Source organism: Ahaetulla prasina, chromosome 5 (assembly GCF_028640845.1).
Source record: "Ahaetulla prasina isolate Xishuangbanna chromosome 5, ASM2864084v1, whole genome shotgun sequence".
NCBI classification, from domain to species: domain Eukaryota; kingdom Metazoa; phylum Chordata; class Lepidosauria; order Squamata; family Colubridae; genus Ahaetulla; species Ahaetulla prasina.
The window spans coordinates 139418100-139436199 of NC_080543.1; the positions used below are offsets into that span (position 1 = coordinate 139418100).

The window sequence follows — 18100 nt, forward strand, 5'->3', positions numbered from 1 at the left end:
TTGTCTTTCGAAGACCATTTGACAGTTGTCTCCAGGAGAGCTTTTTATCAGGTTCGCCTGATCCACCAGTTGCGCCCCTTCCTGGACCGGGATGCCCTATGCACGGTCACTCATGCTCTCGTTACCTCTCGTCTGGACTATTGCAATGCTCTCTACATGGGGCTCCCCTTGAGGAGCACCCGGAGACTCCAGTTAGTCCAGAATGCGGCTGCGCGGGTTATTGAGGGAGCAGTTCGGAGCTCCCATGTAACACCTATCCTGCGCAGACTGCACTGGCTGCCTGTTGTCTTCCGGGTGCGCTTCAAGGTGTTAGTTACTACCTTTAAAGCGCTTCATGGCTTAGGACCGGGATACCTACGGGACCGTCTACTGCCAATGTCTATCTCCCAACGACCGGTGCGCTCTCACAGAGAGGGGCTCCTCAGGGTGCCGTCAGCCAAGCAATGTCGGCTGGCGGCCCCCAGGGGGAGGGCCTTCTCTGTGGGGGCTCCTACCCTATGGAACGAGCTTCCCCCTGGACTCCGACAAATACCTGACCTTAGGACCTTCCGCCGCGAACTTAAAACCTACTTATTTCGTCTTGCTGGACTCGCTTAAATTTTAAATTATCAAATTGATTTTATGGGTTTTAAATTTTTTGTAAATTTTAGAGGGTAATATTTTATCTATAAGTAGCCATATCAAATAGGTTTTTTAAGGGTTGTTTTTAGTTTTGTATTGTTGTTTTCTTTCTGTATTTTATTCTTGGCTGTACACTGCCCTGAGTCCTTTGGGAGAAGGGCGGTCTATAAATAAAAATATTCTATTCTATTCTATTCTATATTATACAAAAATAAGCAAAATTAAGGCAAAAGACAAGGTAAGCTAACCAAATATAGTTTATATATATACCCCACTCCACATCTTTGTTTTAACAGTCATATTCTTTGATTTATTCTTTTTACCTCTCTCTTCTTGTGCATCTTATCATCCATTTAACCAATTCATCCTTTCTTCTTTTTTTAATAGTTGGATCATTCAATCTCTCTATATGACTCAAATACTTCAGTACCCAGAAATCCTCCATTCGATCCACATTCATCACCTGTTAATGTTCCTCCCCTTTTCTTTTTACTATACGCACCTCTGAAACACACGTTCCCACAGTCTCCTCCACACCAATTTTGTTTCTGCTGACATTCTGCTGACATTCTCAACTGTCTCCCTCACAGGACAAAGAGCTCCCACAGACAGTATTTTTGATAATTTTAATAGAATAGAATAGAATAGAATAGAATAGAATAGAATAGAATAGAATAGAATAGAATAGAATAGAATAGAATAGAATAGAATAGAATTTTATTGGCCAAGTGTGATTGGATACACAAGGAATCTGTCTTGGTGCATATGCTCTCAGTGTACATAAAAGAAACATTAAGAGACATTAAATCCTTGCAACAGATCAATATTACAGTCCATGTACCCTGTTTCTATTAGTATTTACATATCTTAAAAAATTTCATTTTCTTTTTTTTTTATTGAAAAAGTTTTACAACAAACAAATTTTTTTAAAAAATTTCCCCCTCCCCCTTCACCCCCCCCAGAGACTTCCCAGAGCAAAATACAGGGTATAACATCTAACAAACATATGCTAAAATACTACAAAACCATACACCATAATCCCTTCTCCCCATTGATCCCTTAACTCCCCATTCCCCTTTTTAAAAATTTAATTTTCCACTTCTTTCCAAAGTATGTAAATTCATCCAGCTGCTTCTATCTATCCACCCACCTACCCACCCACCCATCAATCCAGCCAGCTATCTATCTATCTATCTATCTATCTATCTATCTATCTATCTATCTATCTATCTATCTATCTATCTATCTATCATCTACAGATTTCATTTTATATAAATATCATTTTATATGCTACCTATTTGGCATTCTTCCACAATGATGCATAATCTTCTTTCCTAAAGCAACTTACATGTATGAAGCCTGAAACCTACTTCACACAATTGCCTTCATATTGGCCACTCCACTAAGCTGGGTCTTTGTTACCTCACCAGCATCATCTTCATAACAGACCACATAAATCCATGATGGTTTGTGTGCAGAAGATATCAAAATTAATATTTATTTATTTATTTATTTATTTAATTAATTCGATTTTTATACCGCCATTCTCCCGAAGGATTCAGGGAGTACAGCCAAAATAAAAATAGACAATACAATATACAATTTAAAATACAAATTAAAAAACTTATTTTATAATTGGCCTAAAAACTTTAAAATATATAAAGCTAAAAACCCTTAAAATTGATAATAAAAATTTAAAAAATCAGTAAAATTTAAGCCAGTCCTGCGCAAATAAAAAGATGTGTCTTCAGTTCGCGGCGGAAGGTCCGAAGGTCAGGTATTTGGCGTAAACCCGGGGGCAGTTCGTTCCAGAGTGTGGGAGCCCCCACAGAGAAGGACCTTCCCCTGGGGGCCGCCAGCCGACATTGCTTGGCGGACGGCACCCTGAGAAGTCCCTCTCTGTGAGAGCGTACGGGTCGGTGGGAGGCATGCGGTAACAGCAGGCGGTCCCGTAAGTACCCAGGCCCTAAGCCATGGAGCGCTTTAAAGGTCATAACCAAAACCTTAAAGTGCACTCGAAAGGCCACAGGCAGCCAGTGCAGTCTGCGCAGGAGCGGTGTTATGTGGGAGCTGCGCGAAGCTCCCTCTATCACCCGCACAGCTGCATTCTGGACTAACTGAAGCCTCCGAGTGCACCTCAAGGGGAGCCCCATGTAGAGAGCATTACAATAATCCAAGCGAGAGGTAACGAGCGCGTGAGTGACTGTGCACAAGGCATCCCGATCAAGGAAGGGGCGCAACTGCCGAACCAGGCGAACCTGGTGGAAGGCCCCCCTGGAGACGGCCGTCAAATGATCTTCAAACGACAGCCGTTCATCCAGGAGGACACCTAAGTTGCGCACCCTATCCTTTGGGGCCAGTAACTCGCCTCCAACAGTCAGCCGCGGCTGCAGCTGACTGAACCGAGATGCCGGCATCCACAGCCACTCCGTCTTGGAGGGATTGAGCTTGAGCCTGTTTCTCCCCATACAGACCCGTACGGCTTCCAAACACCGGGACAGCACTTCAACAACTTCATTGGGGTGGCCCGGGGTGGAAAAGTACAGCTGAGTGTCGTCAGCGTACAGCTGGTATCTCACCCCGAAGCCACTGATGATCTCACCCAACGGCTTCATATAGATGTTGAACAGAAGGGGCGAGAGGATCGACCCTGCGGCACCCACAAGTGAGGCCCCTCGCGGTGACCTCTGCCCCCTGTCAACACCGTCTGCGACCGGTCAGAGAGATAGGAGGAGAACCACCGATACGGTGCCTCCACTCCCAATCCCCCAACCGGCGCAGCAGGATACCATGGTCGATGGTATCAAAAGCCGCTGAGAGATCTAATAGGACCAGGGCAGAGGAATAACCCCTGTCCCTGGCCCTCCAGAGATCATCCACCAATGCGACCAAAGCTGTCTCCGTGCTGTATCCGGGTCGGAAACCGGACTGGAACGGGTCTAGATAGACGGCTTCATCCAGGTATTGGGGTAGCTGTCGCGCCACAGCACTCTCTACAACCTTCGCAACGAAGCGAAGGTTGGAGACCGGACGATAATTACCCAAAATAGCCGGGTCCAGGGAGGGCTTCTTGAGGAGGGGTCTCACCACCGCCTCTTTCAAGGCGGCAGGGAAAACCCCTTCCAACAAAGAAGCGTTGATAATCCCCTGGAGCCAGCCTCGTGTCACTTCCTCAGTGGCCAGTACCAGCCAGGAAGGACACGGGTCCAGTAAACATGTAGTGGCATGAAGCCTCCCCAACAACCTGTCCACGTCCTTGGGAGCCACAGGGTCAAACTCATCCCAAACAGACTCGACAAGACGTGCCTCCTCTCCCCTGCTTGGATCATCCCAATTTCGGTCCAGGCCATCCCGGAGCTGAGCGATTTTATCGTATAGATAACCACTAAACTCCTCGGCACGTCCCTGCAAAGGGTCATCCCGCACCTCCTGATGAAGGAGGGAGCGGGTCACCCGAAACAGGGCGGCCGGGCGGTTATCTGCCGACGCAATGAGGGTGGAGGCGTAGGAGCACCTTGCCTCCCTCATTGCCACTAGGTAGGTCCTAGAATAGGACCTAACTAGTATCCGATCAGCTTCGGAACGACTGGACCTCCAGGTGCTCTCTAGGCGTCTTCTCCGGCGTTTCATCTCCCTCAGCCCCTCGGAGAACCAAGGGGCCGGACCAGACCTGCGCGGGGTCAGAGGCCGCAAAGGCACGACCCGGTCCAAGGCCCCAGCCGCGGCCTGTTCCCAGGCCGCAACTAGTTCCTCAGTCGAGCCGTGGGCCAGATCCTCAGGAATTGGCCCAAGCTCCGTCAGGAACCTCTCAGGGTCCATCAGGCGCCTGGGACGGAACCAACGTATAGGTTCCGTCTCCCTGCGATGGTGGGTGGCGGTTCGGAGGTTTGGCGAAGGAGAAAATGATCTGTCCATGACAACGGTTCTGTTACTACATCATCTAATTCCAGATCATTTAACCACTGTCCAGAGACATAAATTAGATCCAGCGTGCCTCCCCCCATGTGTGTAGGGCCATCATTTACTCGAATCAGGTCCAAGGCCATCATGGAAGCCTGGAACTCCCAGCTGCAGTCGATGACAAGCCTGCTGATGGCAGGTTGAAATCCCCCATAACCATAAGTCTGGGGGTCTCAACCGCCACACTGGCAAGTATCTCCAGCAGCTCGGGCAGGGCTGTGTTCACGCAGCAAGGAGCCAGGTACGCGATCAACAAGCCCAACTGATTCCTATGGCCCCACCTCACATAGAGGGATTCACAGCCGGCAATCTGAGGAACAGTGGCCTCCCTCGGCTCTAGATCCTCCTTAATGACAACCGCCACCCCCCACCCCTACCTTGGGCCCTCGGTTGATGAAATGCTCGGAAACCCGGAGGGCACAGCTCGACAAGGGGAACCCCCCCCTCTGGGCCCAACCAGGTCTCCGTAATGCCCATAAGGTCCGCGGACTCCCCCTGAATAAGAATAAGAATAAAGTTGGTGAAACATCTAGTGGCTGCATTTATGCAACACATTAAGTTTGCTTAATGTTAACCTTCAACTAATTGTACTATTTATTGTATTAGGACCCTCAAAATGAGCTAATTAATTGGGTAAAGCAGTTCTTTAATCTTTTCTTCATGGGAACTAGCAGTTTAGTAAACCCTGTTCCTAAATCAGAGCTAATCCTGCTAATTTTTCTCTTTTCTCCACCTGATAAGGAAGAAGAGTTTAAGCCCTTAATGGAATATAGCAAAGAAAAGTGTGAAAGGTTGGTTTTGGATATGCGTACCTGGGGTGGGGGGGGAGATGAGAAAGAGAAATATGGAGGACTCGGAGGGAGAAGAAGTCGACCTCTGATTCCTGCTAACCCTCTGCAGGTGTTGCCCCAAATCGTTATCCCAGCAGCTCCCTTCGATTTCAGAAGAGGAATTGGGGCGACCCACCTGTTTCAGATGTAGGGCCATGGCTCCCGTTGTGGTCCTGCAGAGATCCCAGACACAGACAACGCAGCTGCTTCCAGACGTGATGAGGCTGCTGGGTGTGGGAGACACAGCACAGAGGCAGTCACCCCAGTCAGCCGGAGCCTCCAGGACTGTCATCTTCTGCATGGACCAAGGAGCACCCGAGGCAGGAGGGAAGCAGAGAGGAGGGCAAGGGAAGAGGTGGAGTGAAATGGATGCAACACTTCCACAATTGCAACACTTATATGCTTATATATTTATGTGGAATTTTAATTGAGTTAAGTGTTTAAGAGTTAAAACAAACTTTTGTGCGTGTTAATAAAATAGGCTTTAAAAAAAGAAATACAAAAAGTTGAAAAGCAAATACGAATTCTGAAAGAGTTTAATACTGTTCTTTTGCCAGTTTTTCTGTAAAATGCGGTCTATCAGTCATTTTTGAATATAAAGTCTGTGCCTTCCTCCTGCAGCCTCCACGGATACTGGCTTCTTTGTCCAAGTCACAAACACCAGTGAAAGACCAAAAATCAATTTATAATATCAAAATACTAGTGAATTCATAATAATGAGAATATTCGTTTCAAAATATACTCAGAACGTTTCATATTGCTTATTAACCTGAAAAATGCACCCATCTTATCTGCTCTATGGTGCTGAAAGAGGGAAGGATATTTTTCACTTGCTGTAACTTGTCTTCATTTCAGCATTTCATGCCAGCTTCTCTTTTTAAACAACCAGGTTGGCTTCCTGGTCACTTGGCTTCTGGCCCAAAGGAGAATCATCCACACAGTGTCCGGTGTCCCTCCCTGACTGCCCACCTGTCTCAACTCTGGTGGGCGGCAGTAGCTTGTAAGGCACAGGAAATCCTGGCTCCCCTGAACAGAGCATTGCCAGGAAGAGGAAACTGTGCTGGGTGGGGCAAAGACACGCAGGGCTGCAGAGACCCTCCACACTGAGATAAATAGAGGCACAAATAAAAACAATGCTGCTGAATCAGCATTGAATGCATTTGGGTCAATATTAAAGGGTGGTGGGGAAATGATATTGCCATAGGTCTATACTATAGGCCACCCAACCAAACAGAGGAAGTAGATGAACTTTTTGCTAGTCAGCTAACTAAGGTATGTAGGAAGCACATCACAGTAGTAATGGGGGATTTTAACTACCCTGACATCAACTGGGAGACAAACTCTGCACCAAGTGGAAGATCCAACAGGTTCCTAACAAACCTAGCAGACAACTTTGTTTCCCAAAAAGTAGAGAAGGGTGGACCAGAGGAATGCTGTTGATATAATTTACTTGGATTTCAGTAAAGCATTTGATAAAGTAGACCATAACCTACTACTAGGTAAAATAGAAAATTGTGGGTTAGACAGCACCACCACCAGATGGATTCGTAACTGGCTGACCAACCGCACTCAACGTGTAGTCCTCAATGGAACTACATCCACAGGGAGGGAAGTATGCAGTGGAGTAACCCAAGGCTCTGTTTTAGGCCCAGTACTCTTCAACATCTTCATCAATGACTTTGACAAGGGGATAGATGGGGAACTCATCAAATTTGCAGATGACACGAAGCTGGCAGGAATAGCCAACACTCCAGAAGATAGGCCCAAGATACAGAAGGATCTTGACAGACTTGAACATTGGGCACTATCTAACAAAATGAAATTCAACAGTGAAAAAAGTAAGGTTCTACATTTAGGCAAAAAAACCAAAATGCACAGTACCATATACGTGGTACCTTGCTCAATAGAAGCAACTGTGAGAGGGATCTTGGAGTCCTAGTGGACAACCATTTAGATATGAGCCAGCAGTGTGCAGCAACTGCTAAAAAAGCCAACACGGTTCTGGGCTGCATAAACAGAGGGATAGAATCAGGAATACGTGAAGTGTTAATACCACTTTATAATGCCTTGGTAAGGCCACACTTGGAATATTGCATTCAGTTTTGGTCGCCACAATGTAAAAAAGATGTTGAGACTCTAGAAAGAGTGCAGAGAAGAGCAACAAAGATGATTAGGGGACTTGAGGATAAAACATATGAAGAACGGTTGCAGGAACTGGGTATGTCTAGTTTAATGAAAAGAGGGACCAGGGGAGACATGGTAGCAGTGTTCCAATATCTCAGGGGTTGCCACAAAGAAGAGGGAGTCAAACTATTCTCCAAAGCACCTGAGGGTAGAACAAGAAGCAATGGGTGGAAACTAATCAAAGAGAGAAGCAACTTAAAACTAAGGAGAAATTTCCTGACAGTTAGAACAATCTGTGGAACAACTTGCCTGCAGAAGCTGTGAATGCTCCAACACTGGAAATTTTTAAGAAAATGTTGGATAACCATTTGTCTGAAATGGTGTAGGGTTTCCTGCCTGGGCAGGGGGTTGGACTAGAAGACCTCCAAGGTCCCTTCCAATTCTGTTCTCATTATAACCAGGGGCGGGTTTCAAAATCCGTCGCTACCAGTTTGCTCATGGGCGCGTGCCTGCGTGCCACTTCTGCGCATACACAGAAGCATCCGGGCGGGTGGGCAGAGCCTCCTGCTGCCCCTACCGGTTCCCCTGATCCGGGGCAAACCGGTAGCAACCCACCACTATGCTGAATTCTTCCAAAGGTAAACAGCAGGTCTTTCAAAGAGATATGAAATCAAAGTCACAGGAAATTTTAATTACTGTGACATCTGACAAATTCTCACAAAGCACAAAGTCCTTTCAGGAAATTTCTGATTTCATTTAATGACAAATTTCAGAGGGCAAGGAAGTCAGAAAACAATCAGCAATCCTTTGTATCAACCAAGATTTAGTTCAGGAAGTGGGAGAAGAAACAACATGGGTGGAAAGAAAGTGCGGCACTTTTATGGGAATACATATTTTTATAATGTAGATGTTAATATAGTCAGAACAGTGACAGATAAGACTTTCTGGCAGGAAAAGCTAATGAGAAAAGGAGCTGCTTATTCTGCTCTTTGCCCCACACAATTCCACCAATCAAATTGTGGCTGTAACTTTTGCACATTTTTTAAAACACTAACTGACATTACTCATCTTTGTCTTGCACCCCAGGAGAAAGGATGTTGCAGAAAGTGAACGACACGGTCTTCTATATATAATATATTCAAGTACAAAGAGATCCATTTTGAAGTTATTATTACTTTTAATTATGTCTTGCCTTTCTGTCCAATATAAGTTGCAGACATATATATTGATGATTTTGTTCAAGAATTTTTTGTGCATTTGCTAAGTTCTCCAGACCTTTCCATCTGTGGCTGGACCTACCTAAGGCATGCCATGCTCCCTCTGGCAAAAGAGGAAACAGAAGGTAAGACAATCGATGAAATGCACCCATGGAAGGATCAGCCTATCCATTGCTGAGTGCCCAACAGGTGGCAATCTGTAGTTCATGATTACCTTGTCTGATCCAGAATCAGCCAGACAGCAGGTGAAGTCACTGAATCCCCAGCAAAATGTTTTATTCCATAGTGGAGGAAGCAAAATACTTTCCTTCTCCACAGCCAAAATCCCCTTTTCTGTGCATACAATATGACCAACAGGCCCATGTGGTGCCTCTACAGAAAAGAAAGAAAACAACTTTAGAACACATTTTAAAGGGGGAAAAAATCTGCTGCTTGAATTTGTCCCAGGAAGTTTTGTGCCATCCAATATCTAGAATTCTCTTTCTTCCCCAATTCCTCGCTTAGGATTGCCAAAGCTTAGAAACTGCTCTAAATGCTAAAAAAAAAAAAGAAAGAAAAAAAGAGGGGGGGGGCCTGAACTAGGAGTTATAATGTCCTTTGCACACTGTTCAGCCGGTCTATACCTTTGGGAATGACTGATGACAGTTTCAGATGGTACAGATTACTGACAGAGAGTGCTGGAGAAGGAAAGAGGAAGCTGTTTTTCCCCACTGAATGTTTCCTCAGGCTCACAGCATTTCTGGAGGGATGTGGTTTTGTAAAAATCTGAGAATGAAAAAGAACCATAAACAAACAAATTACAGCAAATCAATCAATCCTGTAAAGTAATATATACAGGCACCAAAAGCTCCACTGCATATTCTTAAAATATTTGTTTTCTTACAAATTACCTTTTACTTCTCAATGCAAAGGAGTTATGGTAGCAACCAAAAACCTCTGAAAAAATTACAGCAAGCACAGTATTAACATAATAAAGTAGAAATTAAAACTCTAAATGCCTAAAAGAGTAAAATTATATTGTGTCACAGGGAGGGAACACCATGTTTCAATCGCTGATGAGAAACGGTGGGCGATCCTTGCTTTCCTTCAGCAAGGAAGAGAGCAACGAGTGGCATTTATCAGAGGGGTCAAGAGGACAATTAAAGACCCCCGCTAGTCAAGCACAGAGCAGAGAATTACTTATGATTTGGTTTGAGAATAGCCTGGCATGAAACCCCTCCCCCCCCGCTGCTTCCTTACCACCTTCATTTTGTTCAGCTGAGCTTCTGGGGGTGGCGAGCACCTTGCATTTATACGCCACAGCTCTGCCTTTGCCTTTGGCAAAGTGGGTGCTACTCAGCGCCAATAGAGAGAACTGACTCCTTAGCAGATAATTTGGGGTTGTTTGCTTGGAGAAATGCACTAATGGCTTGGAGTAGTAGTAACTACTACTAGTAGTAACTTGACGGGAACGCTCTAAACCATTAAATGTGTTTATGCTATAACATTTATTTGTGTTACGTTATTGTGTTATAATAAACATATTTTCTGGAGGGTTTATCTTTGTGCAAGGAAGGAGATTCCTGCCTGCTTCAATGATACTTCTTGCTCTGGCAACCCTCAATGCCCAGACATTTCTCCACACAGTTCTTTCTCATTAAGCAGAGATTTACAGAACGAGATGTAAACATTTGCATGGAAAGCTCTTTATAAACTTGGAAGGAGAAAAGATTCTAGTCCAATGAGTGAGCTAAGCAATTAAACAATAGCATCTAAAAACCTTGATTACTGATTAGGTGAAGAAAAGCTGATATACCTGAATGATTTCCAAGTTATTGAAACAAAACAAAATCTATTAAAATGGTGTTAAACTCACAGAGATTATCAGAAAAATTAGCAGATAAATGCAAACAAAGATGGGATCTGCACCCTAGTTTGTATCATCTTCTAGAGCAGTGGTAGTCAACCTGGTCCCTACGGCCCAACAGTTCGAGCTTTCATGGTGGGTGGTAGGGGTTTTGTCCAATACTAAAGCACTTTCCTTTTTTAAAATTTAATTGACTTTTAAAAAATTTTTCATAGCATTATTTAAAAACATTTTCATTAGGTTTTCATAAAATTCCCCGTGACAATTTAAATTTCTGAAAATATACTATTTGTATAGCCCGTGCATAAATTTAGTTCACGTTACGTAAGTGAAACTAAATGGCGCTATAGTGCGACCGCAAACAAAAGAGCCTCGTCCCAGAATATCTTGAACATCTCCCCCCACACCACCTAGCTGTAACAGACAAGCAGAGCTGGTAGCTGGTGCCCCCCCAACCCAATCCACGATGCATGAAAGACATGTGCAGGCAACAATACACAGCGCATTACTGTGGAACCGGTGGGCAGTTAGAAAATTTTACTACTCACAGAGATACAAAAGCCCCTTCCTTGACCTGGATGCCCTATGCATGGTCACTTATGCTCTTGTTACCCCTCGCTTGGATTACTCAATGCTCTCTACATGGGGCTCCCCTTGAAGAGCACCCGGAGGCTCCAGTTAGTCCAGAATGCAGCTGCGCGGGTGATAGAATTCTCTTCTGCGCATGCGCGTAATGGCGGTGGTATTTTGATCTCGTGAAGACGGCGGCCGGTGTTTTCCAGCCGAGATGCTGTTCAGCCGCTCGCCGGGCTGCACAGACTTCGGTCCCAGGTGGGTCAGCATGCCGGCAGCCGAGAGTGAGGTCTTTGGACCTCAGTGGTCTCTCGGTTGCTGAGCTCTGGGCCGGAGTCTTGGGAGAGCAGCGGATGGTGGCGGCCATTTTGGGGTAGGGCCTACCGCCCGGACCGACATTAAGATCCCCGGACCGGCTTTAAGATCCCCGGCCGTGAGCCGGGCTGCGCGGACTTCGCAGATTTCAGCTTTTGAGACCTTCGGCCGTGAGCCAGGCCGCACGGACAGCACGGACAGCACAGACCGCATAGCCACGGACTGGTTTTTGAGATCGTTGGCCGCTCGCCGGGCTGCAGAGACTCCGGCCCTAGGTGGGTCATCGTGCTGGCAGCCGAGAGCGAGGTCTTTGGACCTCAGTGGTCTCTCGGCTGCTGAATTCGGGGCCGGAGCCTTGGGAGAGCAGCGGATAGCGGCGGCCATTTTAGGATTGGGGTTACCGTCCTGGACTGGCTTTTGAGATCCCTGGCGTTAGCTAATGCTGGCGGCAGTGTGGTGGGCCGTTCGGACCGGAGGCTTGGAGGGCTTGAATATCAGCTGTTTCTCCCTCTCCCAGCTGACTTCTTGGGTATGCTTAGCCTCGGCCGCGACTTCCATCAGCGGGAGGATTTTGGAACCGCATGCTTTACCAACTGAGGGACAGCGGATGACGGCGACTATTTCGGGGTGGGGTAGTCGTCCCGGGCGGGCCTTAGTTCGATCCCCTGGCCGCTTACAAGTTTGGCGGCAGGGTGGTGGGCCGCTCGGGCTGGACTTTTGGAGGGCCCGAAGATCGGCTGTTCCTCCCCCCCCCCAGCTGACCTTTCTGTCAGGCCTGGCCTTCCCTGAAATGTTCCTCAACGGCATGATTTTGTGCCGCATTTTTCATCAGTGGCACATCGGCGGAGCGTCCTCGACTTCTATCTGCGGCATGCTGGGACATGAATCTATCATGGATCCAGCACTATTAATGGCGGCCTCTGGAACGGCGGTGATTTTGGCGGCAATTGCGGTACTGGTGGCACTAGAGCGTGCGGTATTCCATCAGACCACGGAGCGGCAGGAACCCCTTTCCCAGGATGGAGAAATGCCGAGTTTCCGAGGGCCACTATTCCATCTTAGTGGTCGGCAACCGAGGAGGATATTATTGTACCAGCTGTCGGGGGGGAGACCATTAGATTTGGCCGGACCCCTAGACCCCTTGGTTGTTTCCTGGATCATCTGGACTTGGCCGGCTTTGGGTTCATTTGGACTTGTGCGGAACAGTCAACTCGGCTGGCCTAGAAGCCGGTTAACATCTATGCCGGCTTGGGTTGTACACTTTCGCTGTCGCAAACTGTTATTCTTTCATGAGATACTCATCCACCGATCTATTACGACTGCGAGGTTCCCCCGCCTCGCAGGAATGGCCCTCTAGGTTATCAAGAGCTTACCTCAACGAAGGGTCTTGGGACCCAGAGAGGTGGCATGCGGCCAAGAAGAGTTTCTGGGGATTTTTAAATAGGTTTTTTAAAAGGGGTCTTTTAAGGGGAGGGAGGGATACGACGGGTGGGGGGAAAAACCCGTCGGGGAGGGATTTAGCCCCTGTGCTTGTTCGCGGCATTGTACCATCTGGTCCGAAGGCAGAGGGGGATGGGTTCGTTCCAGGAGTGGAGAATCGTTCCATCTGTACGGTAAGTGGGAGAGGCAGATATGGTGGAAGCGGGGGGCCATATCAAGTGCTGGGAGCACGTGCTTGCTGTCTCAAAACGATCACGTGCTCCGGCCCCCCAGTCTTCACCCGTTCCCCGGGTGGCCATGGTCCTCAGAGCCTTGGTCTCCGGTTGATGTTATGCAATGCCTGGTCCGTGGTCAATAAGGCCCCCCTGATTGGTGATCTTATTCAGGGGGAAGCCGCGGACCTTATGGGCATTACGGAGACCTGGTTGGGTCCGGAGGGGGGGGTTCCCCTTGTGGAGTTATGCCCACCAGGTTTCCGAGCATTTCATCAGCCGAGAGCCCAAGGTAGGGGTGGGGGGGTAGCGGTTGTCATTAGAGAAAGTCTAGAGCCGAGGGAGGCCACTGTACCTCAGATTGCCGGTTGTGAATCCCTCTTTGTGAAGTGGGGCCATCGCGATCAGATGGGCTTGTTGATCACGTACCTGGCTCCTTGCTGCGTGACCACAGCCCTACCCGAGTTGTTGGAGGTGCTCGCCGGGGTGGCGGTGGAGACCCCCAGACTGATAGTCATGGGGGACTTTAACCTGCCATCGACGGGCCTGTCATCGACAACGGCTCGGGAGTTCCAGGCTTCCATGACGGCCTTGGACCTGATCCAGGTAATTGATGGCCCCACGCACATAGGGGGTGGCACACTGGACCTGATTTATATCTCTGGTCAGTGGCGAAATGATCTGGTATTAGATAACTTAGAAACAGAACCGGTGTCATGGTCAGATCATTTTCTCCTTCGCTTAGATTTTCGGACCGCTATCCACCACTGCAGGGAGACGGAGCCAACGCGCTGGTTCCGTCCCAGGCGCCTGATGGACCCGGAGAGGTTCCTGATGGAGCTTGGGCCATTTCCTGAGGACCTGGCCCACGGCACAGCTGGAGAGCTAGTTGCGGCCTGGGAACGGGCCGCGGCTGGAGCTTTGGACCGTGTCGTGCCCTTGCGGCCTCTGACCCGACGTAGGTCTCGCCCGGCCCCTTGGTTCTCCGAGGGGCTGAGGGAGATGAAACGCCGGAGAAGACGCCTAGAGAGTGTCTGGAGGGCCAGCCGGTCAGAAGCTGACCGAACACTAGTTAGATCCTATTCTAGGACCTACCTAGTGGCAATGAGGGAGGCGAGGCGTTCCTACGCTTCCACCCTCATTGCGTCGGCAGATAACCGCCCGGCCGCCCTGTTTCGGGTGGCCCGCTCCCTCCTGCATCAGGAGGTGCGGGATGACCCATTGCAGGGCCGTGCCGAGGAGTTTAGTGGTTATCTATACGACAAAATCATTCAGCTCCGGGACGGCTTGGACCGAAATTGGGATGATCCAGGTGGGAGGGCGGAGTCGCGTCTTGTGGAGGTTATTTGGGATGAGTTTGATCCTGTGACTCTCGAGGACGTGGACAGGTTGCTGGGGAGGCTGCATACTACGACATGTTTACTGGACCCGTGCCCTTCCTGGTTGGTACTGGCCTCCCGGGAAGTGACACGAGGCTGGCTCCAGGGGATTACTAACGCTTCTTTGCTGGAGGGAGTTTTCCCTGCTGCCTTGAAGGAGGCAGTGGTGAGACCCCTCCTCAAGAAGCCTTCCCTGGACCCAGCTATTTTAGGTAATTACCGTCCGGTCTCCAACCTTCGCTTCACTGCGAAGGTTGTAGAGAGTGCTGTGGCACGCCAGCTACCCCAGTACCTGGATGAAGCCGTCTATCTAGACCCGTGCCAGTCCGGTTTCCGACCCGGATACAGCACGGAGACAGCTTTGGTGGATGATCTCTGGAGGGCCAGAGACAGGGGTTATTCCTCTGCCCTGGTCCTATTAGACCTCTCAGCGGCTTTCGATACCATCGACCATGGTATCCTGCTGCGCCGGTTGGAGGGGTTGGGAGTGGGAGGCACCGTTTATCGGTGGTTCTCCTCCTATCTCTCCGACCGGTCGCAGACGGTGTTGACAGGGGGGCAGAGGTTGACTGCGAGACACCTCACTTGTGGGGTGCCGCAGGGGTCGATTCTCTAGCCCCTCCTGTTCAACATCTATATGAAGCTGTTGGGTGAGATCATCAGTGGTTTCGGGGTGAGTTATCATCTGTACGCTGATGATACTCAGCTGTACTTTTCCACCCCGGGCCACCCCAACGAAGCTGTCGAAGTGTTGTCCCGGTGTTTGGAAGCCGTACGGGTCTGGATGGGGAGGAACAGGCTCAAGCTCAATCCCTCCAAGACGGAGTGGCTGTGGATGCCGGCACCCCGATACAGTCAGCTGCAGCCGCAGCTGACTGTTGAGGCAGTTATTGGCCCCAAAGGAGGAGTGAGCAACTTGGGTGTTCTCCTGGATGCACGGCTGTCGCTTGAAGATCATTTGGCGGCCGTCTCCAGGAGAGCCTTTCACCAGGTTCGCCTGGTTCGCCAGTTGCGCCTTCCTTGATCGGGATGCCCTATGCACAGTCACTCACGCTCTTGTCACCTCCCGCCTGGATTATTGCAATGCTCTCTACATGGGGCTCCCCTTGAGATGCACTCGGAGGCTTCAGTTGGTCCAGAATGCAGCTGCGCAGGTGATAGAGGGAGTCACACATAGCTCCCATGTGACACCTCTCCTGCGCAGACTGCACTGGCTTCCTGTTGCCTTTCGGGTGCATTTCAAGGTTCTGGTAACCACCTTTAAAGCGCTCCATGGCTTGGGACCTGGGTACTCACGGGACCGCCTTCTGTTACCTCATGCCTCCCACTGACTCGTACGCTCGCACAGAGAGGGCCTTCTCAGGGTGCCGTCCGCCAGACAATGTCGGCTGGTGGCCCCCAGAAGAAGATCCTTCTCTGTGGGGGCTCCCACTCTTTGGAATGAACTCCCCCCTGGTTTACGCCAAATACCTGACCTTCGGACTTTTCGCCGCGAACTGAAAACATATCTGTTTGTTCGTGCGGGGCTTTCTTAAATTGTAGTTTTAAATTCTAAATTTCTCTCTGGTTTTAATTGGGGTTTTTAGATTCTAAATTATTTTAATTTCGGCCACACTGTATAATAAGCTTTTTAATTGTATTTTAACTGTATATTGTTTCTTTTTACTTTGGCTGTACACCGCCCTGAGTCCTTCGGGAGAAGGGCGGTTTATAAATCTAATAAAATAAATAAATAAATAAATAAATAGAGGGAGAGGTTCGGAGCTCCCATGTAACACCCATCCTGCGCAGACTGCACTGGCTGCCTGTTGTCTTCCGGGTGCGCTTCAAGGTATTGGTTACCACCTTTAAAGCGCTCCATGGCTTAGGACCGGGATACTTACAGGACCGTCTACTGCCATCTGGTACCTCCCACTGACCTGTGCGTTCTCACAGAGAGGGACTCCTTAGGGTGCCGTCAGCCAAGCAATGTTGGCTGGCGGCCCCCAGGGGAAGGGCCTTCTCTGCGGAAGCTCCTACCCTGTGGAACGAACTTCCCCCTGGACTTCGACAACTACCTGACCTTCGGACCTTTCGCCGCGAACTTATCTATTCCATCTCGCTGGACTAACTTGAAATTTAATTTTGTAGTTGATTTTATGGGTTTTAATTTTTATTAATTTTTATCGGGATTGATTGTATTTTAAAAATTGGGCCAAATTTAATAAGTTTTTTAATGTATGTTTTTAGTATTGTATGTGTCTTCACTGTATTTTATCTTGGCTGTAAACTGCCCTGAGTCCTTCGGGAGAAGGGTGGTATACAAATTAAAATATTATTATTATTATTATTATTATTATTATTATTATTATTATTATTATTATTATTATTATTATTATTATTATTATTATTATTATTAAAAGTGGGCAGTAGGTATAAAAATGTTGACTACCCCTGTTCTAGAGTCATCAAATCATCATTGGATGAATTAATATTATATTTACTTTACTTTATTGATTAGCCCTTGGGCCATATAATTAATATTATATTAACAATGATAGGTTTTATGTTGCTTCAGTGGTGGCTGGGTGATACTTGAAAACAAACTTTCTCAAACCAACTTTCTTTTGGCAATCGGGTTACTTTTCCAAGAAATCCCATAATAACGTCATACCTCAACATGAGATCAAAATAATCCCATTCCTTGCTAACTCTGCATCCATGATCGCTTGAGGTCACCCAGGCCATTGTTTGCATCGTACCTGCTTCGGGATCTGTCCGAAATTGCTGACAAATCCCAGGACGGTGGTCTTGATGAGAGGGTCGTCAATGCTGTCCATTTGTACTTGATCGCTGTAGAAATAGGGGTGGAAGGTATTCACGGCCTTCACTGCGGCTGAACCCTGCTGCTTGAAGCCGAAGATGAGGTCAATCCAGTGGTGGAGGTGGCTGCTGACGAAATCGCTCTCCAGGGCCTGAAACCCAAGCGAACCCATTCAGGGTGGCAAGAAGGCATCCTATCCCTTCTCGCAACGAGTGAGGTGGGGTGGGGAGGGGGCTAAGCGGGGGGGGGGGGCGGCTTCAGGAAGTCTACAGGCCTGGTGATCACTTGTGTATAATTTCCGCTACAAAATATAAAGGCTATTAGTAACGGCTGCAAAAAGGAAATTTCTTTTCAGAGATTTCTCCTTATCTTTATTTTAGACTAAAACAAACGTTTTGAGAATATTAGACTTTTATCTCGACTTGTGGTCCTGACTCCAGCACTGCCGGTGTTCCAAACTGCCTTTTCATACAGACCTGCCTGTGCAGCCTAATGAATCGGTGAGGATTTCCTCCTGCCCAAGGTGGCAAATCCACATCGTTCAGCCGGGTCCCATCCTGCAAGCATCCTGCAAGGGATGGAAGAGAAGACATTGGTGGTATAAAAGAATTGACACAAAGAAGCTTTCCTCCATCTGAGAGCAAATAAAAGTACCTATAAAGGGATGTAAGGGTATAGATTAAGTTTATGAAGCCGTCATCAGAGAAAAACTCGGATTTGGTGGCAAATAAAACATCTGGAAGGCAACATGGTGGGCCGAGATCCTTAGTGATCATCCCA

At 48.0% G+C, this 18100-nt stretch overlaps 1 protein-coding gene across 1 annotated transcript in view; it reads right to left on the bottom strand.

The window, feature by feature from the left end:
- The window catches only part of WDFY4 (WDFY family member 4), a 151811-nt gene that overhangs the window by 19370 nt on the left and 114341 nt on the right, over positions 1-18100 (bottom strand). The window contains exons 55-59 of the mRNA XM_058186274.1: positions 17797-17888; positions 17259-17471; positions 9376-9517; positions 8967-9124; positions 5548-5706 (exon numbers count right to left, since the gene is read on the bottom strand). Coding sequence (XP_058042257.1) covers positions 5548-5706; positions 8967-9124; positions 9376-9517; positions 17259-17471; positions 17797-17888 — 764 coding nt within the window. The remainder of the gene's footprint in view (positions 1-5547; positions 5707-8966; positions 9125-9375; positions 9518-17258; positions 17472-17796; positions 17889-18100) is intronic.